We start from the raw sequence: 18507 nt of genomic DNA on the forward strand, positions 1-18507 counted from the left end.
GTGTCAGGTGCATGATTTGTGTAAGACTCCATTTGGGCTGGTCACCACATAATCAGTTGTTATGTTCGTTTTAACGGGTTGTAGTTTTCTGCAAATGGCCTGCCTCTCTCTCTCTCTCTCTCTCTCTCTCTCTCTCTCTCTCTCTCTCTCTCTCTCTCTCTCTTTCTCTCTCTCTCTCTCTCTCTCTCTCTCTCTCTCTCTCTCTCTCTCTCTCTCTCTCTCTCTCTCTCTCTCTCTCTCTCTCTCTCTCTCTCTCTCTCTCAAAGAGAAGCTTCTTTGATGGGAGCTGGATATAAAGATAGGTAATTAGAATGCAGTTAGGAATTGTTCTGGTTTAGTAAAGTGGCAGTAATGGGTTCTCTCCAAGATCTGTGACCTCACTTGCCATAGCGAGCCTGATTTCCTTCCTTTTGATCGGGCCTTAAGTCCAACTAAACAGCTGTTGGTTACCACTAAGATAGGAGTGCCACTATTGCACCCTTGGGGCTATCTTGACAATCTTTGTGGTTCACAGGCACCCCAGCCAAGTGGACTGTTGGCTGCTTCCCTCCCGTTGGTAGCATGGCACCTTGTACTATTATGAAAGAATTCTTTGATAGGGCCAGTTTTAGTTTAGTTGTCAGGTTTTAAAACCTTTTGCTTGGTCTCATTGGGCTTGCAGTAGAAGAGTCATATATTTCAGCTGTATAATTTGTCCTGGCTGACTTTGCTAACTCCAACATTACTTCTATTTTTTTTTTCAGATATGGCCTCAAGGTGGACATCTGGGCAGCTGGTGTAATCACTTACATCCTGCTGTGCGGTTTCCCTCCGTTCCGTGGGTATGGGCAGCAATCTTTTATTCAGCACCAACAAGTCATTTCTCTATTCTCTGAATGATCTATTTGCCCTTCTCACACAAAGAAGCCTGTAGCAGCGGGGAACATAATCAGAACCCCACTTGCAATTTCCATTCTTTTTTTTTTTTTTTTTCATGGTGCATGCTAATCTACATGCTTTCCATAAATCCTCCTTACATAGTCTTTAACCTCATTCTTTGTTAATTTACCAAAACGGTTGCATACGGACATTTTCAGTGGCTTTAAAAAAAGCACACTGTGCATCTTTAGGGGTACAAGAGGGCTGTAATATGCAAGAATGACAGGTGTGCAGTGAGCTGACATTCCGCTCTGCTTTCCCCTGTTGTTTGTCTACACAGAAGTGGTGATGACCAGGAGGTGCTTTTTGATCAGATCTTGATGGGCCAAGTGGACTTTCCATCTCCGTACTGGGACAACGTGTCCGACTCTGCCAAGGTACGAGTTCGTCACTGTCCTGTTCCTTAGACCCTGGTGCCTAATAGAATTGTGGGCTCTAGCTACATCGGCATGTGTGAAGGGAGTAATGATAAGAATGTGACTCCAAGGCACATGTTAGATAGAATTACAGGGCGCTCCAAGATTTCAAAGACACCGGGGCTCAATCATTCCAAGCACTGCTGGTCCAGGAGCCACCACCTTGTTGTCACTCCATTACCATCACAGATGTCTGCACGGCATTCTTGTTTTCCCTGCATGGGTTTTGACTTAATGTCATCCTCGCAATGAAGTCACCTCTGGCTACCATTAGCAATTGTAGCTCTTAACTCTAACCTGGCCACCCAATCCTCCTCACCTTGTCCTCCTACTTTACTTTATTGTTTCATGAATGATGGATGTTCTTGGCCTCAAAAACAAAACTCTCAGGTCCTTCCTTCCTCTACATCATACCAGCATCCACCTATACCCATCTGCCCAAATAAACATATGTAGGTAGGAGGTCAAATCCTATTTATGCAATTACTTTCCAAACTCTCCTAAGAGAATACAAATTCTGTGAAAGCGAGGAATTTTGTCCATTCTTAAAATCTTTTTTATGCATATGTATGTTTGCCTGGAATTGGAGTTGCTGGTGATTTCCAGCCATGCGGTGTGGGTGCTGGGAACTGAGCGCAGGTCCTCTGCAATATCGGGATGTGCTCTCTACCACTAAGCCATCTCTCTAGGCCCTGATTTTTGCCCATTTATTTCATTGCTATATCATCAATGTCTACATCGTGATCAGCGTGCATCCACTCATCATGTGCATTCAGTAAACCAATAAAGTATAAATCAGTGAATTAAGTAATTGATTAATCAGAAGGAAGAGAGCCCAGCCTCAGCCTCTGTTGAGATGATCAAAAAGAACACCATTATTCAAGTTCACCCTTATAGGATGCCTAGGATTTAGAGGCAGGAGGGATAAAGTTCATGTTTCTTCATCCTGCTTAACCGAGATCTGCTTCTGCATGGATGGCGGGGAGAGTGTTGTATCACAGAGGGAACTATGGGATGGCATGGAACTGGACATGAAAATTGAGCAAGTGGTAGCTTTAGGCATATTTATGGTATTTTTTAAAGTGTATCTGCCTCTAAGAAAATGAGTAGTTATAGCTGGTATATTGGTGGACCTTGGGGAGGGAACATTTTCATCTCTTTCAAATGTCTATACATCGAATAGTCCTAATTTGAACACCTCCAAATCCAAATGTAGTAAAATCTGAAATTTGAATGTCAACACACGTTATCCCAAATAGAAAATTCTGTTCCTGTGACAGATTAGAGTCAAATGCAGGCATGCTAAAAATACCAGGGAAAGATATTTTCAGGCTATTTACATAAGGTGCGTATGAAACAGTTAAATTCCATGTATAGATCTATGTTCCACCCTCAAGATACCATTATGTACCTGCAAATATTGAAAAATCTAAACAAAAATTCCAAATCCAAAAGCCATTTTGAGAAAGAGATACTCAACCTGTTTTGTGTATAGAAGTGCTGACTTTAAAAAAATGCTTGAAAATTTAGTGTTGAAAACTTGGTCATTTTCTGGTCATTCAGTGCATATGACTTTTTTCTCTCTCTGAATTGGAATTCCACTTAGAACTCCTCTCCTTAGTCAGGAGCTCTGTGTACATAAAATGATGCTTGCTGGATATAGGCCTCTGGATGTCTTCTACCATGTCCATCTTTGGACTTAGGAAAATATCAATAGTAGAGAAAATGTAAAAGGTGTCAGATCTAAGGGACACACAAAGGCATTCTCACTTACAAATATAGTCTCCCTATGTAGCCCAGGCTGGCTCAGTCCTGAATACTCCTAACTGAGACTCCTGAGTGCAGGAATTCAGATTTCTAGAAACACCCCCAACATAGCTCTTCCAGAATGCACTCAACTCTTACAGCCAGCACTGGCTAACCCGAGAGCTTGACATGACTAATTCTAAGCTCTGTATAGCACCCAGCAAAAGGCACTGCATACGCATGCGTTGTTTTAATAAGTACTCGTGCAAGTTTGAAAATGAGGGAAGAAAGTAAAGGCAGATTCTGCATCAATTGTAATCCCATGTGGTGCATAAAGAACAGGGTAACAATGTATCTGTCCACTTCTAATCCAAAGTGGACAGATACACAACAAAATGGTTTCGCCACCCGAAGCTGTGTCTCCAGAAAATATTTTTCCTGTGTTATTTTTGGCAGTCCCTCCTTCATTCGTTTTCTTTAATCTGGAAATTAGAATGAGAATCTCTTTTTTCCCATAGTCTGTCAAAACAGACACTTAAAGATTTTTGTTTTGTTGGTTGGGTTTTTTGTTTGTTCGCTTGTTTGTTTTTTGAGACAGGGTCTCTCTGTGTAGCCTTGGCCATCCTGGACTTACTCTGTAGACCAGGCTGGCCTCAAACTCACAGCGATCCGTCTGCCTCTGCCTCCCGAGTGCTGGGATTAAAGGCGTGCGCCACCATGCCCGGCTATTTTAAGTATTTTTGAAAGATTTTATTTATTTTTATTTCATACATATGAATTTTTGCCTGCATGAAGGCATTTGCAATTTATGTGTGCAGTGCCTGCAGAGGCCAGAAAAGGGTGTCTGATAACCCTGGAACTGGAGCTACAGGTAGTTATGACCCATCATGTGGGTGCTGGGAACTGAACCCTGGGTCCTCTAGATGCAGCCATTGCTCTTACTCACTGAGCCATCTGTCCAGCCCCAAGGTTGTTCTTTATTTTTAATATGACTTCTAAGCAACTAAGAAATCTGGCTTCAAACTATAACATCATATATATATGTGTGTGTGTGTGTGTGTGTAATTGCTTTGCTTTGAAAAGTATTTTATGAAAGTGACTTAAATATTAATTTTATTTTATTTTTCTATCAACTAAGCTATGTACTTATGTTCCAAAAGCTCACGATCTCTTTAACGTTTAAAGGCGTGGTCCAGCCAGCCAAGGGTAAGTGGAGGAATGTGATTTAGGTTGTGCGATTTTTCTAAACTGAGATTGCAAGCCTGGATTTGCAAACCCCCAGCTTTTCCCTCCAAGGTTGGATAAATGGAGTCTAATGTTCCCCTTCACAGGGGCTCATCAACATGATGCTGCTGGTTAACGTGGACCAGAGATTTTCAGCCGTGCAGGTCCTTGAGCATCCCTGGGTTAATGTAAGTGAACCTCTTTCTCTGTAATCACTGCTAGCATTCCTTCAAATATATATTTGCAAGTCTTAATGGTACTCCCTCTTTCTTGAAGTGTTGTATTTGGCCTGATTCCCCCCTCTATGTGTGCCAAGCCAGTTACAAAATTTCCCATGTGTTCCATGAAGGCTTCTGATACTGTCCATGTTAGTTGCTTCCTGAAAAACTGCCTTCCAACTGATGTGGATGTGGTCCTGATGCTCCTGCCTCACAGCGGCTTTCTGTGGTGAGATCCAGGCTAGATAACTGCCCATAAGACAGCACAGATGTCCTCAGTCAGTATCAATACCAGAAAACAAGTTACCCAAGCTCAGCACAGCACTGCTCAAACTCAAGTATGCTCACCACACCTGGTGGCCTTTTTAAAATGAGATTCCAATGTGACAGCTTTAGGCCTCTGTGCTCCCAAGCTCTTGACCAGTGCGTATAACAGCCCTTTAAGGGTCTAATGATGCTTCTGTGGCAACGAAACCATCCTCTAGAAAAGTTGCTCGTTTTAAGCCTGTATTTCCCTACAAGTGATTAATAAGCCCATTCTGATAATGATTCGTATCCATAAAGGGCATAAGTTCAAGATTCTGTGACACTATTGTAAGCACTTTGAATATATTAGTTGGTCATGTCAGTCCCCACCACTTAGTGACTTTCTAACCCAGTTACCATGTAATCCCCACTGATAGGTGGGGCAGTTCCATAATTAGGTGGAATGGTTCTCGGCTCCAGCATTGAAAACAGATGCAAATCTGTGCACAGAAACAGCCATAGCACTAACGTGATCATTAGTTCACTGATACAGATTTGGCCAGCCTCCCTACAGCACATCTAGATGTAGCTTGATGTCATCAAAGGCAACATTTTCCAGTCCCTTTCTCTGAATTGTCATGTAGGCAGCATGCGGCTTGATGGGAGGTACACTCAGCAGGTAAGTTGGCATGCAGGCTGGCACATGCTAGGGATCTGCTGGATCGGTTGACAGTCTGGCACTACCCATGTCTGAGTGTAATTGTTCGTACACCATGGTAAAGTCATCTTTATATAACAGGAGAATATTAGTAAATATAAGCGTATAGGGATATAAGCCAAGACTTCTTTTAGGCATTTTTTTCACAGAGCAGAGTCCCCAAAATGTGGTACAGCCCTGTGAAGGTTCTTATCCCTGGGACAGCAGAGCAGGGCAGTTCCTACTCACAGATATTCACCCTAAGCTCCACTAACCTTTGTTTAATCAAGGTGCTAAGACAAAATTGTCTTTTCCTACAAATTAGCAAGGTTGTGACAGCATCTTAATTGAGCTTGGTTACAAGCCTGCAAGATAGGTAGTCAATGTGAGTATTACTGTACCCACTTCACAGACAAGAAGACTGAGGCCATAGGATAGGCTTTTCCTTGTGTAGTTACATTTGGAGTAGAGACAGAATTTGTAGCCAAGCATCAAAGTCTGCAGAACACAGTGCACCACACTATGTCCACCTCCCCTTGTAATAAGGGGAAACACGGGGGATATAGAAGTTAAGAGCCATATGGACACTGACCTCAAGTCAGTACCCTTTCATACTCGCCAGTCTAACTCGGGGTCACACCTTCTCTCAGGTGTGTGAGAAGGAAGAGCTACAAGCGAGCTTGCAGGCTGTCTCGATGGCAGTAATTAATCTACGATGCTCTTTGCACCTTTTTCATTTAACACCTATGACGCACAACTTGTCAAATTACATGGGGGAGGCCTGGAAAAAGTGAACTATGTGACCACACAGATGGAACAGTTCAATTTAAAGCATTACCTTCTAAAGGAAAGGGGTTTATAGACGACAAGAGCCGCTTTAGGTACCTAAAACGTGTTTTCACTGTCTCTCAGCCCTGCCCTCCAGGAGTTTTGTCTAACCCAACCAAATTGTTGTAGGCAGTGAGCAGGGTGGGCCAGAAGCTTCTATGGAGAAGGCTGTAGAGGGCTTGATGGTGTAGTTTTGAGAGCTCAGTCCCTTAGATGGGTCACCTGCGGCAGACCGTAGGTATGTGGCACAGGGTGACCTTCTTGTGAATGGGTCTGCTGGAAACCAGAGTCCTTGTTCTTTGTTCCAAAGCACATAGTAATAATATTCCCAACCCAGCCAGGGCAGAGATGCAAAATTAAGACACCTTCCAGCTTTACCCTCGGCATGAGGCAGCCGGCACACCTCCCGCACACCTTGGCACAAATATGTGCCCCATTCGCTGCCCTGTTCAGTATCTCATGTGGGTGTCTGATCGTTCCCTTCTGTGGTTCTGAACTTCTGGACATTTAGGTTTCTGCTCCTTTCAATTTTTCTCTAAGATTCTCAAAACACATAAAACCTTTTTTAAAAGTAAATATATCATCTAGATTTAAAATAAGACAAAATATCCCTGTGTGCCTTTCAAGTAAACTTGACATTCTCATGGGGGAAAGTGCATATTGGTTTTAGAGAAACCTTTTTAAAATTTGGTGCAGAAAGTGTTGGCCTCACATTGAAATTATCTTTATTGTGGCAACTGAGGCAGAAACTGCTTGTTTTCATTGCTTCCAAATAATAAATGTTAACGGTAAGCTTTGGTAACCAGTGTTTAGCCTTGTTAAGGTCAACACACAAAAGACCAAGCCATCAAAATAAATGAATTAGGGATTTAAAGGGATATAAATTTAACAAGACATTTTGCATTTGGCAATCAGATTATATCTGGCCACCATAGAAAGCCTCTCCCCGAGGGGGCTAAAAGTAATAATAGTTATGTAAACCCTTTGGATGTCTGCAGAAAACATTTCCTGTGCTCTCATTAGTTTTGATTTTCTGTATTGCTTATACGATGACCTTCCACGTGGCCCACTTGGAATTGAAAAGGTGATTTCTTATGAAACAAAAAGTAGAGCAGAAGGGCCGTAGGCTTTTTTTTTTTTAACGGAGTCAGCAAAAGTCACTTATTTTAACCTTCATCATGCAGCGTCCTTTTAGCAAGTGCATGTTTATTTATTTATTTTAATACATTCTGGATACCAATCTTACTCCTCAGTTTCTTTGGCCTGGAAAGTATCATGGGTGGTAGACAGCTCATCAGATGGGTCCAGTGAGCCACAGCAACAAAGGCATCCTTGATATGAAACTTCTTGTGAGAGAAAGGAATGGAGGCGCATCCTCCTGTGTGACTTTAGGCAACTTTGTCTCCCCAAACCTCTTTCCTGCCAGAGAAAATAGATTCGGGGAAAAAATAAAACCAATCTGTCTGCTCTTAGGATGGTAAGCAAAGCACATACTTAAAGGTTAGGAACTGACAGTCTGAAGACCAACCCTTAGGTCCGTAGGAAATTTTTGCTGGATTTGGACTAGGTAAATCCAGCAAGTGTATCATCTGTTATCACAGAATGACGAAATGAAGATATGTGTTGGTTTGTGGGTAGCTGGATTAAGGAGGGAAAAAACCATCAGCTCCCCCCAATGGTTCTATTTCTATGCCAGAACGTCCTCCTTTGTGATGTGTTAGCAGCCCTGTGGATGCTGGCTTTACTACATGTGTAAAATGTTAGCCGGAACTATCACAACCAAGTTCATTCACCCTATTGACCCTCTCTTGTAGAGCCACAGGCTTGCTATGTGACTAACCGGAATAGCCAATAACATGTCTTGATCATTTTAGGGATAAAGGGCAGCCACTTTCACCAAAATGAGGCTTTATTGACAAATAGTGTATCTCTTCGGGGGTGGCACGGGGGGGGGGGTAGGTAGGGGGAGATAAGACACTTTCAGGACAAAATCTCTTATTTGTACTTAGAATCCAATGAGTGTTATGGTGTTTGAATTATATATTGTTTTCTTTGGTTTTGTTGATGTTCTCTAATTGTCAACCCACCTTAGCCTGTGCTGTTTTCCAAACACTCTCAGATGCTGTCATTTTATTAACTTACATTTTCTTCATTATTCCCGTGAATTCAGTGAGGAAGAAACTAAGGCACAAAGACAGCAAAGCATGACACTCCGTGGGGTCTCATGGAGGTCTGATGGCTGGCTTGGCCCTTAGAGGTTCCAGTTTCATTGCTCTGTCACTATGGCTGAGCGTGGAGGCTTTTCAAAGCCCCTGAGTGACTGTAACGCCAGACCAGCTTTTCAGACTGTCTGGGCAAATGGAAAGACTGCTTTAACCAGGCTGAGCTAGCTGCAGAGGCAGGCCGAGTCTTCTTATGTCTGCCTCATTCTTTACATTCTAATGTCGGTTTCTTTATCTTACCTCATTATTCCTTTGGAAAGATAGTGCTGAGCCAAGACACTCTAAAAGAAAAAAGAACAAGAGAGAGAAGAAAGAAGTCTAGATGATATCCCAGGATAGCCCATTCTGACTAATGGAATTCAACCATAGGCCACAAGACTGCAGAGGCACGCTCCCTTTTGTGCTGGTGGAATGGGTGATCAGTAATGAACTCTAGTGACATTGTAATTAAATGTAAAAATCACTTATCTATATTCATAAATTACAAATGACATGAAAAGTCACCTCCATTTAGGCTTTTTTTTTTTTTTTTTTTTTGTTATACCACAGGCAGTATGAATGCTGAGGGCTAGAAGCACTGGGCTGGTATGGGGCTGAGGACACTAACAAGGATAGTGGGGGCAGTGGGCTGGGAGGTAAAATGCAAGGGTTATTAAAGAGCATGCTAACGAGCCTTGGATTATTTTTAAGCTAAATCAGAATATTCTCGTAGCAAACTCTTCAAGGGTTCCCTGCTTCTCATAAATCTACAGATATTTTTAATAATAGAGTCTGGCAATAAACGGACTAGAAACCAGATCTCCAATTCAAACTCAAGAGCCATGGGGAAGGCGGCTTTTTCTAATGCATGACCCTGACTTACTTCCCTGAGGAAAGAGGGAATTCACCCTCCTGAGTGACTTCACATCCGAGCCCCCCCCCCCCCAACCCTCCCTGCAGCTCTTCCTCAGCTACCCTGAGAGAATGCAGACCAGGAGGCTAGCTCCCCTACAGACAGCTGGGGGAGTTCATTTTCCATTTTGCAAACTAATTTTGTTCTTGTCAGTTGCAATGTTCTGCCAAGTGGTGGATGGGAGTTTCTAAATCAAAAACCACTAGCCTTAAACCACAACCAGGCCGAGTCAAACTCCAGCAATGATTCCCAGACCAGAGCGTATGGTAATAATACTACAGCTATTTGTAAAATACTGCCAGGTTTGTCACATCTAGAAAATTCATAGCACATTTTTGGCACATAATCTATTCTAAGTAATAGTGATAAAGATGTGTATATAAAAATGCATGTTTTTAGTGAGTCCCATTTATTGCACTGATGCAAGGCAGTAAGTTAGCTAACTCCCATCATCAGTCTATATGGCTCACATACACATCAGAGCCCAAAACCTCTGGTTGTTTATGTCTTTTAATCCTTTTATGCTCAAGGCCTTCAAAAAATGTATCAAGAAATGCTACAGACCTGTTGTCTGCAATGCGGTATGTATGTGTATATATTTGTGAGACGGTGCTGCATGTGATTGTGTAAGTATGGTGGTGTGTGTGTGTGATATGTGACTATGTGGGAGTGTGTATGAGTACGTGTGGTGTGTGTGTGTAAGAGAGAGTGTATGTCTGTGTGAGTGTGTGGTGTGTGACTGTGTGTGGGGTGTGTGTGTGTGAGTGTGTGTGTGTGTGTGAGAGAGAGAGTGTATGTCTGTGTGAGTGTGTGGTGTGTGACTGTGTGTGTGGGGTGTGTGTGTGTGAGTGTGTGTGTGTGTGTGAGAGAGAGAGTGTATGTCTGTGTGAGTGTGTGGTGTGTGACTGTGTGTGTGGGGGGTGTGTGTGTGTGAGTGTGTGTGTGTGTGTGAGAGAGAGAGTGTATGTCTGTGTGAGTGTGTGGTGTGTGAGTGTGGGGGGGGTGGTGTGTGTGTGAGTGTGTGTGTGTATGTGTGTGAATGTGTAGTATGTGACTTTGTATGTGTGAGTATGTGGTGTGTGTGACCTTGTATGTGTGGGTGTGTGGTTTGTGTGAGTGTGTGTGGTGTGTGTGAATGTGTGTGTGAGTGTGCAGTGAATGTGAGATTGTGTGAGTGTTGCCTCCTGTAGCTGAGACAGACACCTTATTTCACTGAGGAAATGTTCTAAGGTTTATAAAGTCCAAGGCATCTCTGACAACTTGTGAGACCTGTTCTGCTGTGTCCGCGTGAACTGGTGTGACAATGGCAGCAAAGCTCAAACCTTCACTGACACTTAAGACCGGAAGCCTGAGTCTCCAGCACTGACAAAAGAGTCGCTGGGAAATCTGACAGGAGATTACAACTAGAGTCAGGCTGGGAAATGAGAAAGAAGTCTACTGGGGGACGGTGGAGAGCAAGCCCTTTCCTCAAACCCCTGGATGGGGAAGGCTGGGGAAGGGGAACTGGCAGAGGCGCTGACGGCCTAGGCCAAGGATGATCTGTCTAGAAAGTCTAATGATGGCTGTCACTATTGAGTCTCTTTTGTCTTTCTCCTTTGCACTTAAGCTATTAAAGACAACCCATGCCAACCAGATCCATACTATCAGCAAAGTAGCACTTCCATCTGATGCAGGGTCAGCCACGCCCTTCTGACACTGTGCAGTGTGACCTACAACCCTAGATCCCCGGCCCTACTAGGTGAACTTTCCACTGATCATAGAAGTTTCTAGCAATGCCCTGAAGGAGCATTCCTTTGCCATCCCTCTTACTGACCTCCAGAGTCTCCTCAGGCTTGATTAAACCCTTCTTCCATATTTGGTTCCAAATTAAAAGAAAAAAAAAACATTAGTTAATTCCTTCTTCTGGCCATTAATCCACATGCTCACTGTAATGCAAATGCCTACTGTGCACAGTCAGAGAACCAAGTGCTTGCATTAACGACTGCAGAAAACTTGGAATAGGCAGTACAACACAGTAATAATGAACATATAATAGGTCACAGATAGATTTAATAGGGTAGACTGCTAAGATAACTTGGTGTCAGAAATCACAAGTATATGAGCAAACTGACAAAAACAACATCAGGGACTTAACAAAAAAGTCATTTGGACTTAAGTCTTCAAGAAAAGAAGGGACCAGAGTCCCAAAGAATAGGACTCGTGCAAATTTCTACTTGTATCATTTCCTACACTAACTGGTAAACTCTTGGTCTCCTTTAGACATGTATCCAGTGGGTAAATGAATGAACAATGCGAAAGGATTAGCAGAACCTATGTGGAGAGAACAGCTCAGGCAGAAAGTGCGTGCGCTGTATTTGGGGAACAGCAGGGTTCTTTTTCTGGGCAGAGACAAGAAATGATGTGTAAAGTAAGAGGAGAAAGAAAGGGAAAATTAAGGAATGACAGTGGACATCTCTCCCAGGCCTAGGTTTTATCAGATAGTAACACACACTCTATGGTCCACCCATTCACCTATTCCATAATTATTTATTAAATGTGTGACATGTGACCAGGCACTGTACTAAGACCTAGGGAATCCAACAGTGAGCAAAATACAGTCTCTGCATTCAAGGGTCATGAACTAGTAAGTGGTGATGCACACTTACATCCCTGGCCACAGTTGGTCCAAGAGAGTGCTTTGCTCAGTGGAGAGCAACAGTCTTAGCTAAAAGGAATTTTAACATGGGCTATGTCATCATGACAGAGTTATAATGACAGATGATTTGAAGGCACTAAAAAGGGTTTAAAACTTAGAGAAGAACTTTTTGCCTAGAGGGTTGTCTGGGATTTTAGAATGGCCAATTAAGAAGCTACATTTAAAGAGAGAGAGAGAGAGAGAGAGAGAGAGAGAGAGAGAGAGAGAGAGAGAGAGAGAGAGAGAGAGTTTATTTATGGCCATGTATGAGACCAGGTCTGCTGGTCCCCTCGGCTTTGGATTTAAATTACGGCTAGGAGGGAGAGGAAGACACGTTCACTTTCGGGGGTTTGGAGGCCAACCATATTAACTTTTCTTGGAACATATGTCCATAGTCCCGAGGTTGAAAATAGATTTTATTAGAAACCGAAGTCAGAATATTTTGGTTTTGGAGACAAACCTCTGAGGGTCTGCTAGTGTAGGGCCAGCAATTAAAATCCAATGAAAGACATTGAACGGGGGGCTTTTAATGACAGCTTCATGAGAAAACCTTGGTTGATTGGTTTTTGGCCTTTTCTAATTCTAAGATCCTGACCTGGGATTCAGAGATTTTGATCTCACTTCCTCATATCTCATTTTTGCCTCTCCCCTCCCCCTTTGTTTCTCCTTCTTTTTATCCTCCAGGATGATGGTCTCCCAGAAAACGAGCATCAGCTGTCAGTAGCTGGCAAGATCAAGAAGCATTTCAACACAGGCCCCAAGCCGAACAGCACAGCAGCTGGAGTTTCCGTCATAGCAGTAAGCATCTGAAATACCCACCTCTAACTTTTCACAGCAGCCCTCCCTCCTGAGAGACAGGCATTCCTCAGGAGATTCCTCTCAGAAACAGCATAGTGGGTCATTTCTTTAGACAGCAGGGGAGGTGACATGCGTGTGGATTAGTTCCCTGGCTGCCTCATTATCTCACACCTCCAGGGTATCCAGCAGCATCTATGAATTTCATGATTTTTTTTAACTTAAAAAAGAAAACAAAACAAAACAAAAACCCTCTCCCCAAACTGGACTCTACCCCAGTGTAAACTTCTTCACTCTCGGGTAAAGGCTTCAGCATCTTTTTGCTAGAACCTAGAAGGAGAGGGAAGCTGGGAAGGAGACATCACAGCAGAGAGAATCTGGAGCAATGCAGACATGTGTACTAAACCTTGATGTGCGCCAAAACAAAACAGAAAGCAAACACTGTTTTTCAAAGAGACGTGATTGCTGGGAACACCTGGTGAAGTCACAGCGTCTCGCTCCTTAGAAATTTAAGTTGGCATCTTTTATCATTTACCATTTTATTTGATGAGGGTGCACTGAATTTTTTCCTGTTCTACATACGCAGGCGTACACTATATGTAATTTGATAGCTTCTCTAGCAAAGATTAAATTGGTCTGAGAAATACTAAAGCCTCCAACTTCCTGGTGTCAAATTCTAGAGTGCATATATCAATGTCCCACATAAGTTGAGTTTTTTAACAATTTCCTCTTTAGCCAGAGTCTGTACATTTTAGCAGCACATTCAGTGTGACAGTCCTTCAGGCTGTTTCCCTCTTCTCTACAAAGAACTTAAGATGGACGATAGCAAATCTTGGGGCAGTCCTCACTCTGTGGACGCCCAGCTGCTCAGCTCATGTGCAGTGCTCAGTGACTAATCCTTTCTATGGGTGTTTCAGGGTTCTGTTTTTCTTTCTGTTTTTGATCATGCTAGAGTGCCGAAGCTAAGATTTGTGTAAGTGACCTCTCTGATGGGCACTAAGCAGGTCTTCATTAGTAACTGACTGATGATAAGGACTTCCTGACTTTGCAAGAGGCGCAAGTATGTGCTCTCATTGTCACTGTTTGCCTCTCACGGTCCTCCAGGGACCTTTTCCAACACAGTGTGGGTGGTAACAAATGAGTAAACAGACGGTTGCTCAAAGAATGTAAACTCTTTGGGATGTTCCTCAGCAATGATGAGGTTTTACACATTCAAGCTTTTCTTTTTGCCTCTATCTCTTTTCCAAAAAACTCAATGGGAAAAACAAAATAAAACAAACTGTCCTCCACAATTTCCAGGGTGTCAGCATTCTTTGTCACCATTTAACCCTCCACCAGGAATTTTTGCAAGCAATTATCTCTTGGGGAATACACAGTTAAACCAAGCTCTAGTTTCATGTGGCTGGGTGTTCCAAAGGTTTGCTTCCCATGGGCCACCATTCCCAGCACCACTGTCCACAAAAAGGAATGTTCCTCTGCTCATACTCAGAGCTCCTTCCTATTACAGAGGGCATTTGTCCCACTTGGGTCATTTTTTTTTCCCCCGTAATTTCATTTTAATTGGTCTTTGGTTACATTGGCCTTGGCTGTTCAGTAATGGTTTGTTTAGTGTTCTGGGAGTTCTGTAGTGACTATGGACAGAAACTTCTGTGTGATTTTTCCAGTTAACAAATAATACATCTTTGAGGACAAACCCTATCTTAATCAAACACTGATAAATTCTGGAACCAAATCTTTATGAACTTTTAAAAACTTCATCAAAATATCTCAACAGAATATCAGTTGTCACGGAGAGTTTTTCTAAGTATCACAATTACACCATTTTGAATGCAGTTGTTTCCTTTTGCCTTTGTCTGTTTTGTTATTGGGTTTTCTTGTCTTTATTGTTACTTGGCCTCTCTCTCTCTCTCTCTCTCTCTCTCTCTCTCTCTCTCTCTCTCTCTCTCTCTCTCTCTCTCTCTCTGAGACAATGTCTCACCCTGTACACCATGCTGACCTGGAATTCACTATGTAGCACTGGTTGGCTTCATTCAAACCTGAAACAACTCTATTTCAGCCTCCTGAGGTGTGAGTCATTGCATCCAGCATGAATGCTATTTTGAAATCAGAAGTCTCATTTTATCACTAACATATTTTCCATGACAACCAAACTGCATTATAAATATGAGTTACAGAGTGCCCTATATAACATTGAATTACACATGAATTGAATGCATATTTTAAGGTGCTCTAAGCATTACACAGGACTGTGGAATAATCTCCAGGTTAGCCACTGTCCTTCAAGTCTCAAGTATAAAAAAATGCTGATGTCAATTTCAAAAGAAAGGGTCTACCTTTATGTACTCACTCCGGGATGTTTTCCTCACAGCTCTACAAGAACCCCTAGGAAGCTTTAAGGCATGGGGCAGAGCTGGGAATTAGAAGCTGGCCAATGTGACAGCCTTGCTTTTAGCTTTCAGAAAAACATTGACAAATTCTACAAATTTGTTTCTGGTCCAAAGCACAAAGACTAAGTATTAGTAGTGGTTTTATTATAAGAAAAAAACCCAACATTAAATAATATTCCCTTCTAAACTCTGAGTATGACCACAAAGCAATAATCTTTTGTGAGATTGGACTTTAGTGAAAGGTGAAATAAACCTTTTATGAATAATATAAAGACCACTTGACAATTTAATAATTCTGGTTTTATTCCCATATGATAAGAATTTCTCCAATGAATACAACACAGTGACTATTTCTGTTTGATAAATTAAAGTAAAAAATAAGTTTCCTTTAAAACAGATTTTCCTCTAAGCATACATATATATTCCCAGCAGGCTATGAAATACATGGATCTTACTTTAAATTGTTTTTGTCTTACACGGTCCTGTTCTTTTTTAATTATATTCACTTTTGGAATTTTTAAAATTTTGATTGGAGTACCCATTTGTGGAATTCTTCTTTCTTTCTTTCTTTCTTTCTTTCTTTCTTTCTTTCTCTCTTTTTTTCTTCTTGAAACAAATAGTCACCATCCTCTAAGTAGGATTTGTCTTTCTTTAGTTAGAAGTCTACTTGGCACAGAGCAACAATGATTATACAGGAGTTTATGGCATACTTGTTTTCCTGAGTGACAGAAGAACAAAGGAGCATCCCAGCAGCCCCCCCACCCCCACCCCTCTATTCACAGGTGCCATTTCTGAAACACGTGAGAATGCATGGTCTGCACCACACTGCCTTTCTCATGTTGCCACTTTCCTGCTCTCTTTCTCATTCCATACATTGTATTGAGACCAAATGATGACCCCACGTGAAGGCTCCCGAGAGTCCCGAGTTGGCTGGGAGAGTAATTACCAACTGGAGCTTGTGGGAATCAGGAGGCCCTTCTGAAAGGGTGGAAGATGGTGGCCTAGCACTGTCGAGTCAGGCAGTGTGGTCAGTGGAGGATCCAACGCTGCCCATGATATTGAGGTACTCTGCCTCTGAAAAGGACTACATTGTCTTGCCACTTTTCATAGCTGGCGGGCGAGTTTTAAAAAGAAGAAGAGAAGAGAAAGGGAAACAAAAGAATGTTTAAAATGCTATTTATAGACATGAGATGAAATTAGAGGTGACATTTTAACGGTGGACTCTCTGAGAGCTGAGAGGCGGGAGAGAGGGTTAGATTTGCACAGCTTGATGAAGAACCCATGACTGCGGTGCCAGTTCCAATTTTTTCTCCCATTTAATGCTGTTTACTGTTTTAGTTGATAATTTTCCTAATGCTTTAACATTGTCCCTTTGAGTTTTGCCCATGCAAATGGAGCATTTCTGTCTAATTGAACAAATCCATACTAATCAGCTAATAATAATTGTGATGCTGGGAAGCGCGTGGTTCAATGGCCCTTGTGCCCTGCTGTATGGCACTCTGCCTGTAGATGGCAGTAGAGAACTAGTTACTTGTCACCTTCTTTGTGGCCTGAAATAGAGGCCAAACAACCCAGCTTCTAGAGAGCAAGTGTGCTCGATTTTTTTTTTTCCCTTAAAAAAGAAAGAATACATTTTGAAGATTAAAACCACACATTGCTTTCTCTGAACACATAGTTTCCAATCAGAACACCGAATCTTCCGAGTGGTGCTGAATTTGAATGCCTGGCACCCTGGCACGTTTTTTGAACCGCCTTTTGTGAATTAGAAGTAGAAGCTGTCAGGAGCATCAAATCACTGAGACACTTGAAAGAGCTCCAGACTCTCTCTTCCAAAGCAAGGTGCATCCTGGGTGGCCAGAACAGAGCTGCAGGCAAGCAGCAGGACTATTGTTCTCCAGACTGAGGCTTTTACTCCCAGGTAGCCAAAGTTAATATCTTGTTCTAGAATGGGCAGTACTGGGAACTTACCGTGTTGTATCTGCCATGCCTTTTGTTAACGCTAAGCGTTTACCTGTACATGTGAGCTCTGAATGGTCACAGAAAGTTATTCTTAATTCTATTTTCCCAGAGAAACTGTACTATCTCATCTCTTTAGCTGAGGAATATAAAATTAAGAATAGCTATATATATATATATATATTTTAAAGATCATCTCTCTCTTAAATGTTTGTGATTTGTGCACTTTCCAAACCCCATTCTTTTCCTCTTTTATTTCTTAATTTTAACGCTGTGAGTTTAAGCCTACTGGGTATTGCTGGGGAGGGTGTCCAGTCTGCGAGCTCACAGTGACTAGCGCTGATTTCAGTTTAATTGTAAAGCATTTTCTATTGTGTATCAGAAGGGGTATTTACAGCTTTTGAATTGGAGGACATTGTTAAATATATATATATATATATATATATTTTTTTTTTTTTTTAAATTTTTTTTTTTTCCCAAAACCTGTTTGACAGACAGCTCTATCCTAACAAACTGGCATCCAGGATACTCGTAAGGGATTTGTGTTTCTTTATTTTTATTTTATTTTCAATGTGCAGATTACGTTATTAGCTAGCTGCTCTGCAGAAAAGGCCTCATCACTGTGTGTACGTACGTACGTAGTTAATGAAGAGCTTGGACTGGAGTCTTAATTCTTGAGCACAATGTTGATCCACTGAGTTGCCCCATTTCTCTCTGCTCAGCTGGACCACGGGTTTACCATCAAGAGATCAGGGTCTTTGGACTACTACCAACAACCAGGAATGTATTGGATAAGGTATGAGATGGTGCAGCTCAACAGTCAGTGTTTCCATGGCAACGTGCTGGCAGTCTCCATTTACCAGTTCCTTCAGTGGATAAACATGTTTTTGATTTGTTACCCAGTCCATATGCTGCTTTATCGGTTTCATTTTAATCTTGATTGAGATGCCACACCCCCTCATTCCTTTTTTTCCACCCATTATTCACACTGACATTTGCCAGCTTTCTTTCCATCGCACATGCTCAGTATCGACTTCCCCTTCCGGTTAAAAGGACAGTATATCCCCGTGCTGATGCCAAAGCATTTGCCTGTTGTTGCTGATTGCAGCAATGATGTTTCCAGTGCTCTTCTGTCCTGTAATAAACAGAGCCACAGTAGCACTTCAGTGTGTGGTCTATAGAAGTATATACTGTCATTTTAAAGTCGTCCAGCCCAGCCTTAACCTTCTTAGATGATGGAACAATGCATTTACACATTAGCAGTAGAAATGCCTCCAAGTACAGTGGG

The 18507-nt window shown here is 42.1% G+C and overlaps 1 protein-coding gene across 8 annotated transcripts in view; it reads left to right on the plus strand.

Moving 5' to 3' along the window:
• The window catches only part of Dclk1 (doublecortin like kinase 1), a 274218-nt gene that overhangs the window by 242801 nt on the left and 12910 nt on the right, over positions 1 to 18507 (plus strand). For 5 of the 8 annotated variants that reach the window (XM_051157153.1, XM_051157152.1, XM_051157155.1 and 2 more), the window contains 4 exons: positions 744 to 821; positions 1199 to 1295; positions 4412 to 4492; positions 12766 to 12879. In XM_051157153.1, coding sequence (XP_051013110.1) covers positions 744 to 821; positions 1199 to 1295; positions 4412 to 4492; positions 12766 to 12879 — 370 coding nt within the window. Of the gene's footprint in view, positions 1 to 743; positions 822 to 1198; positions 1296 to 4411; positions 4493 to 12765; positions 12880 to 17941; positions 18016 to 18507 lie in introns of all 8 variants that reach the window. The other 3 variants (XM_051157154.1, XM_051157156.1, XM_051157159.1) reach the window with 1 other exon arrangement.

Source organism: Acomys russatus, chromosome 15 (assembly GCF_903995435.1).
Source record: "Acomys russatus chromosome 15, mAcoRus1.1, whole genome shotgun sequence".
Taxonomy (NCBI): Eukaryota; Metazoa; Chordata; class Mammalia; order Rodentia; family Muridae; genus Acomys; species Acomys russatus.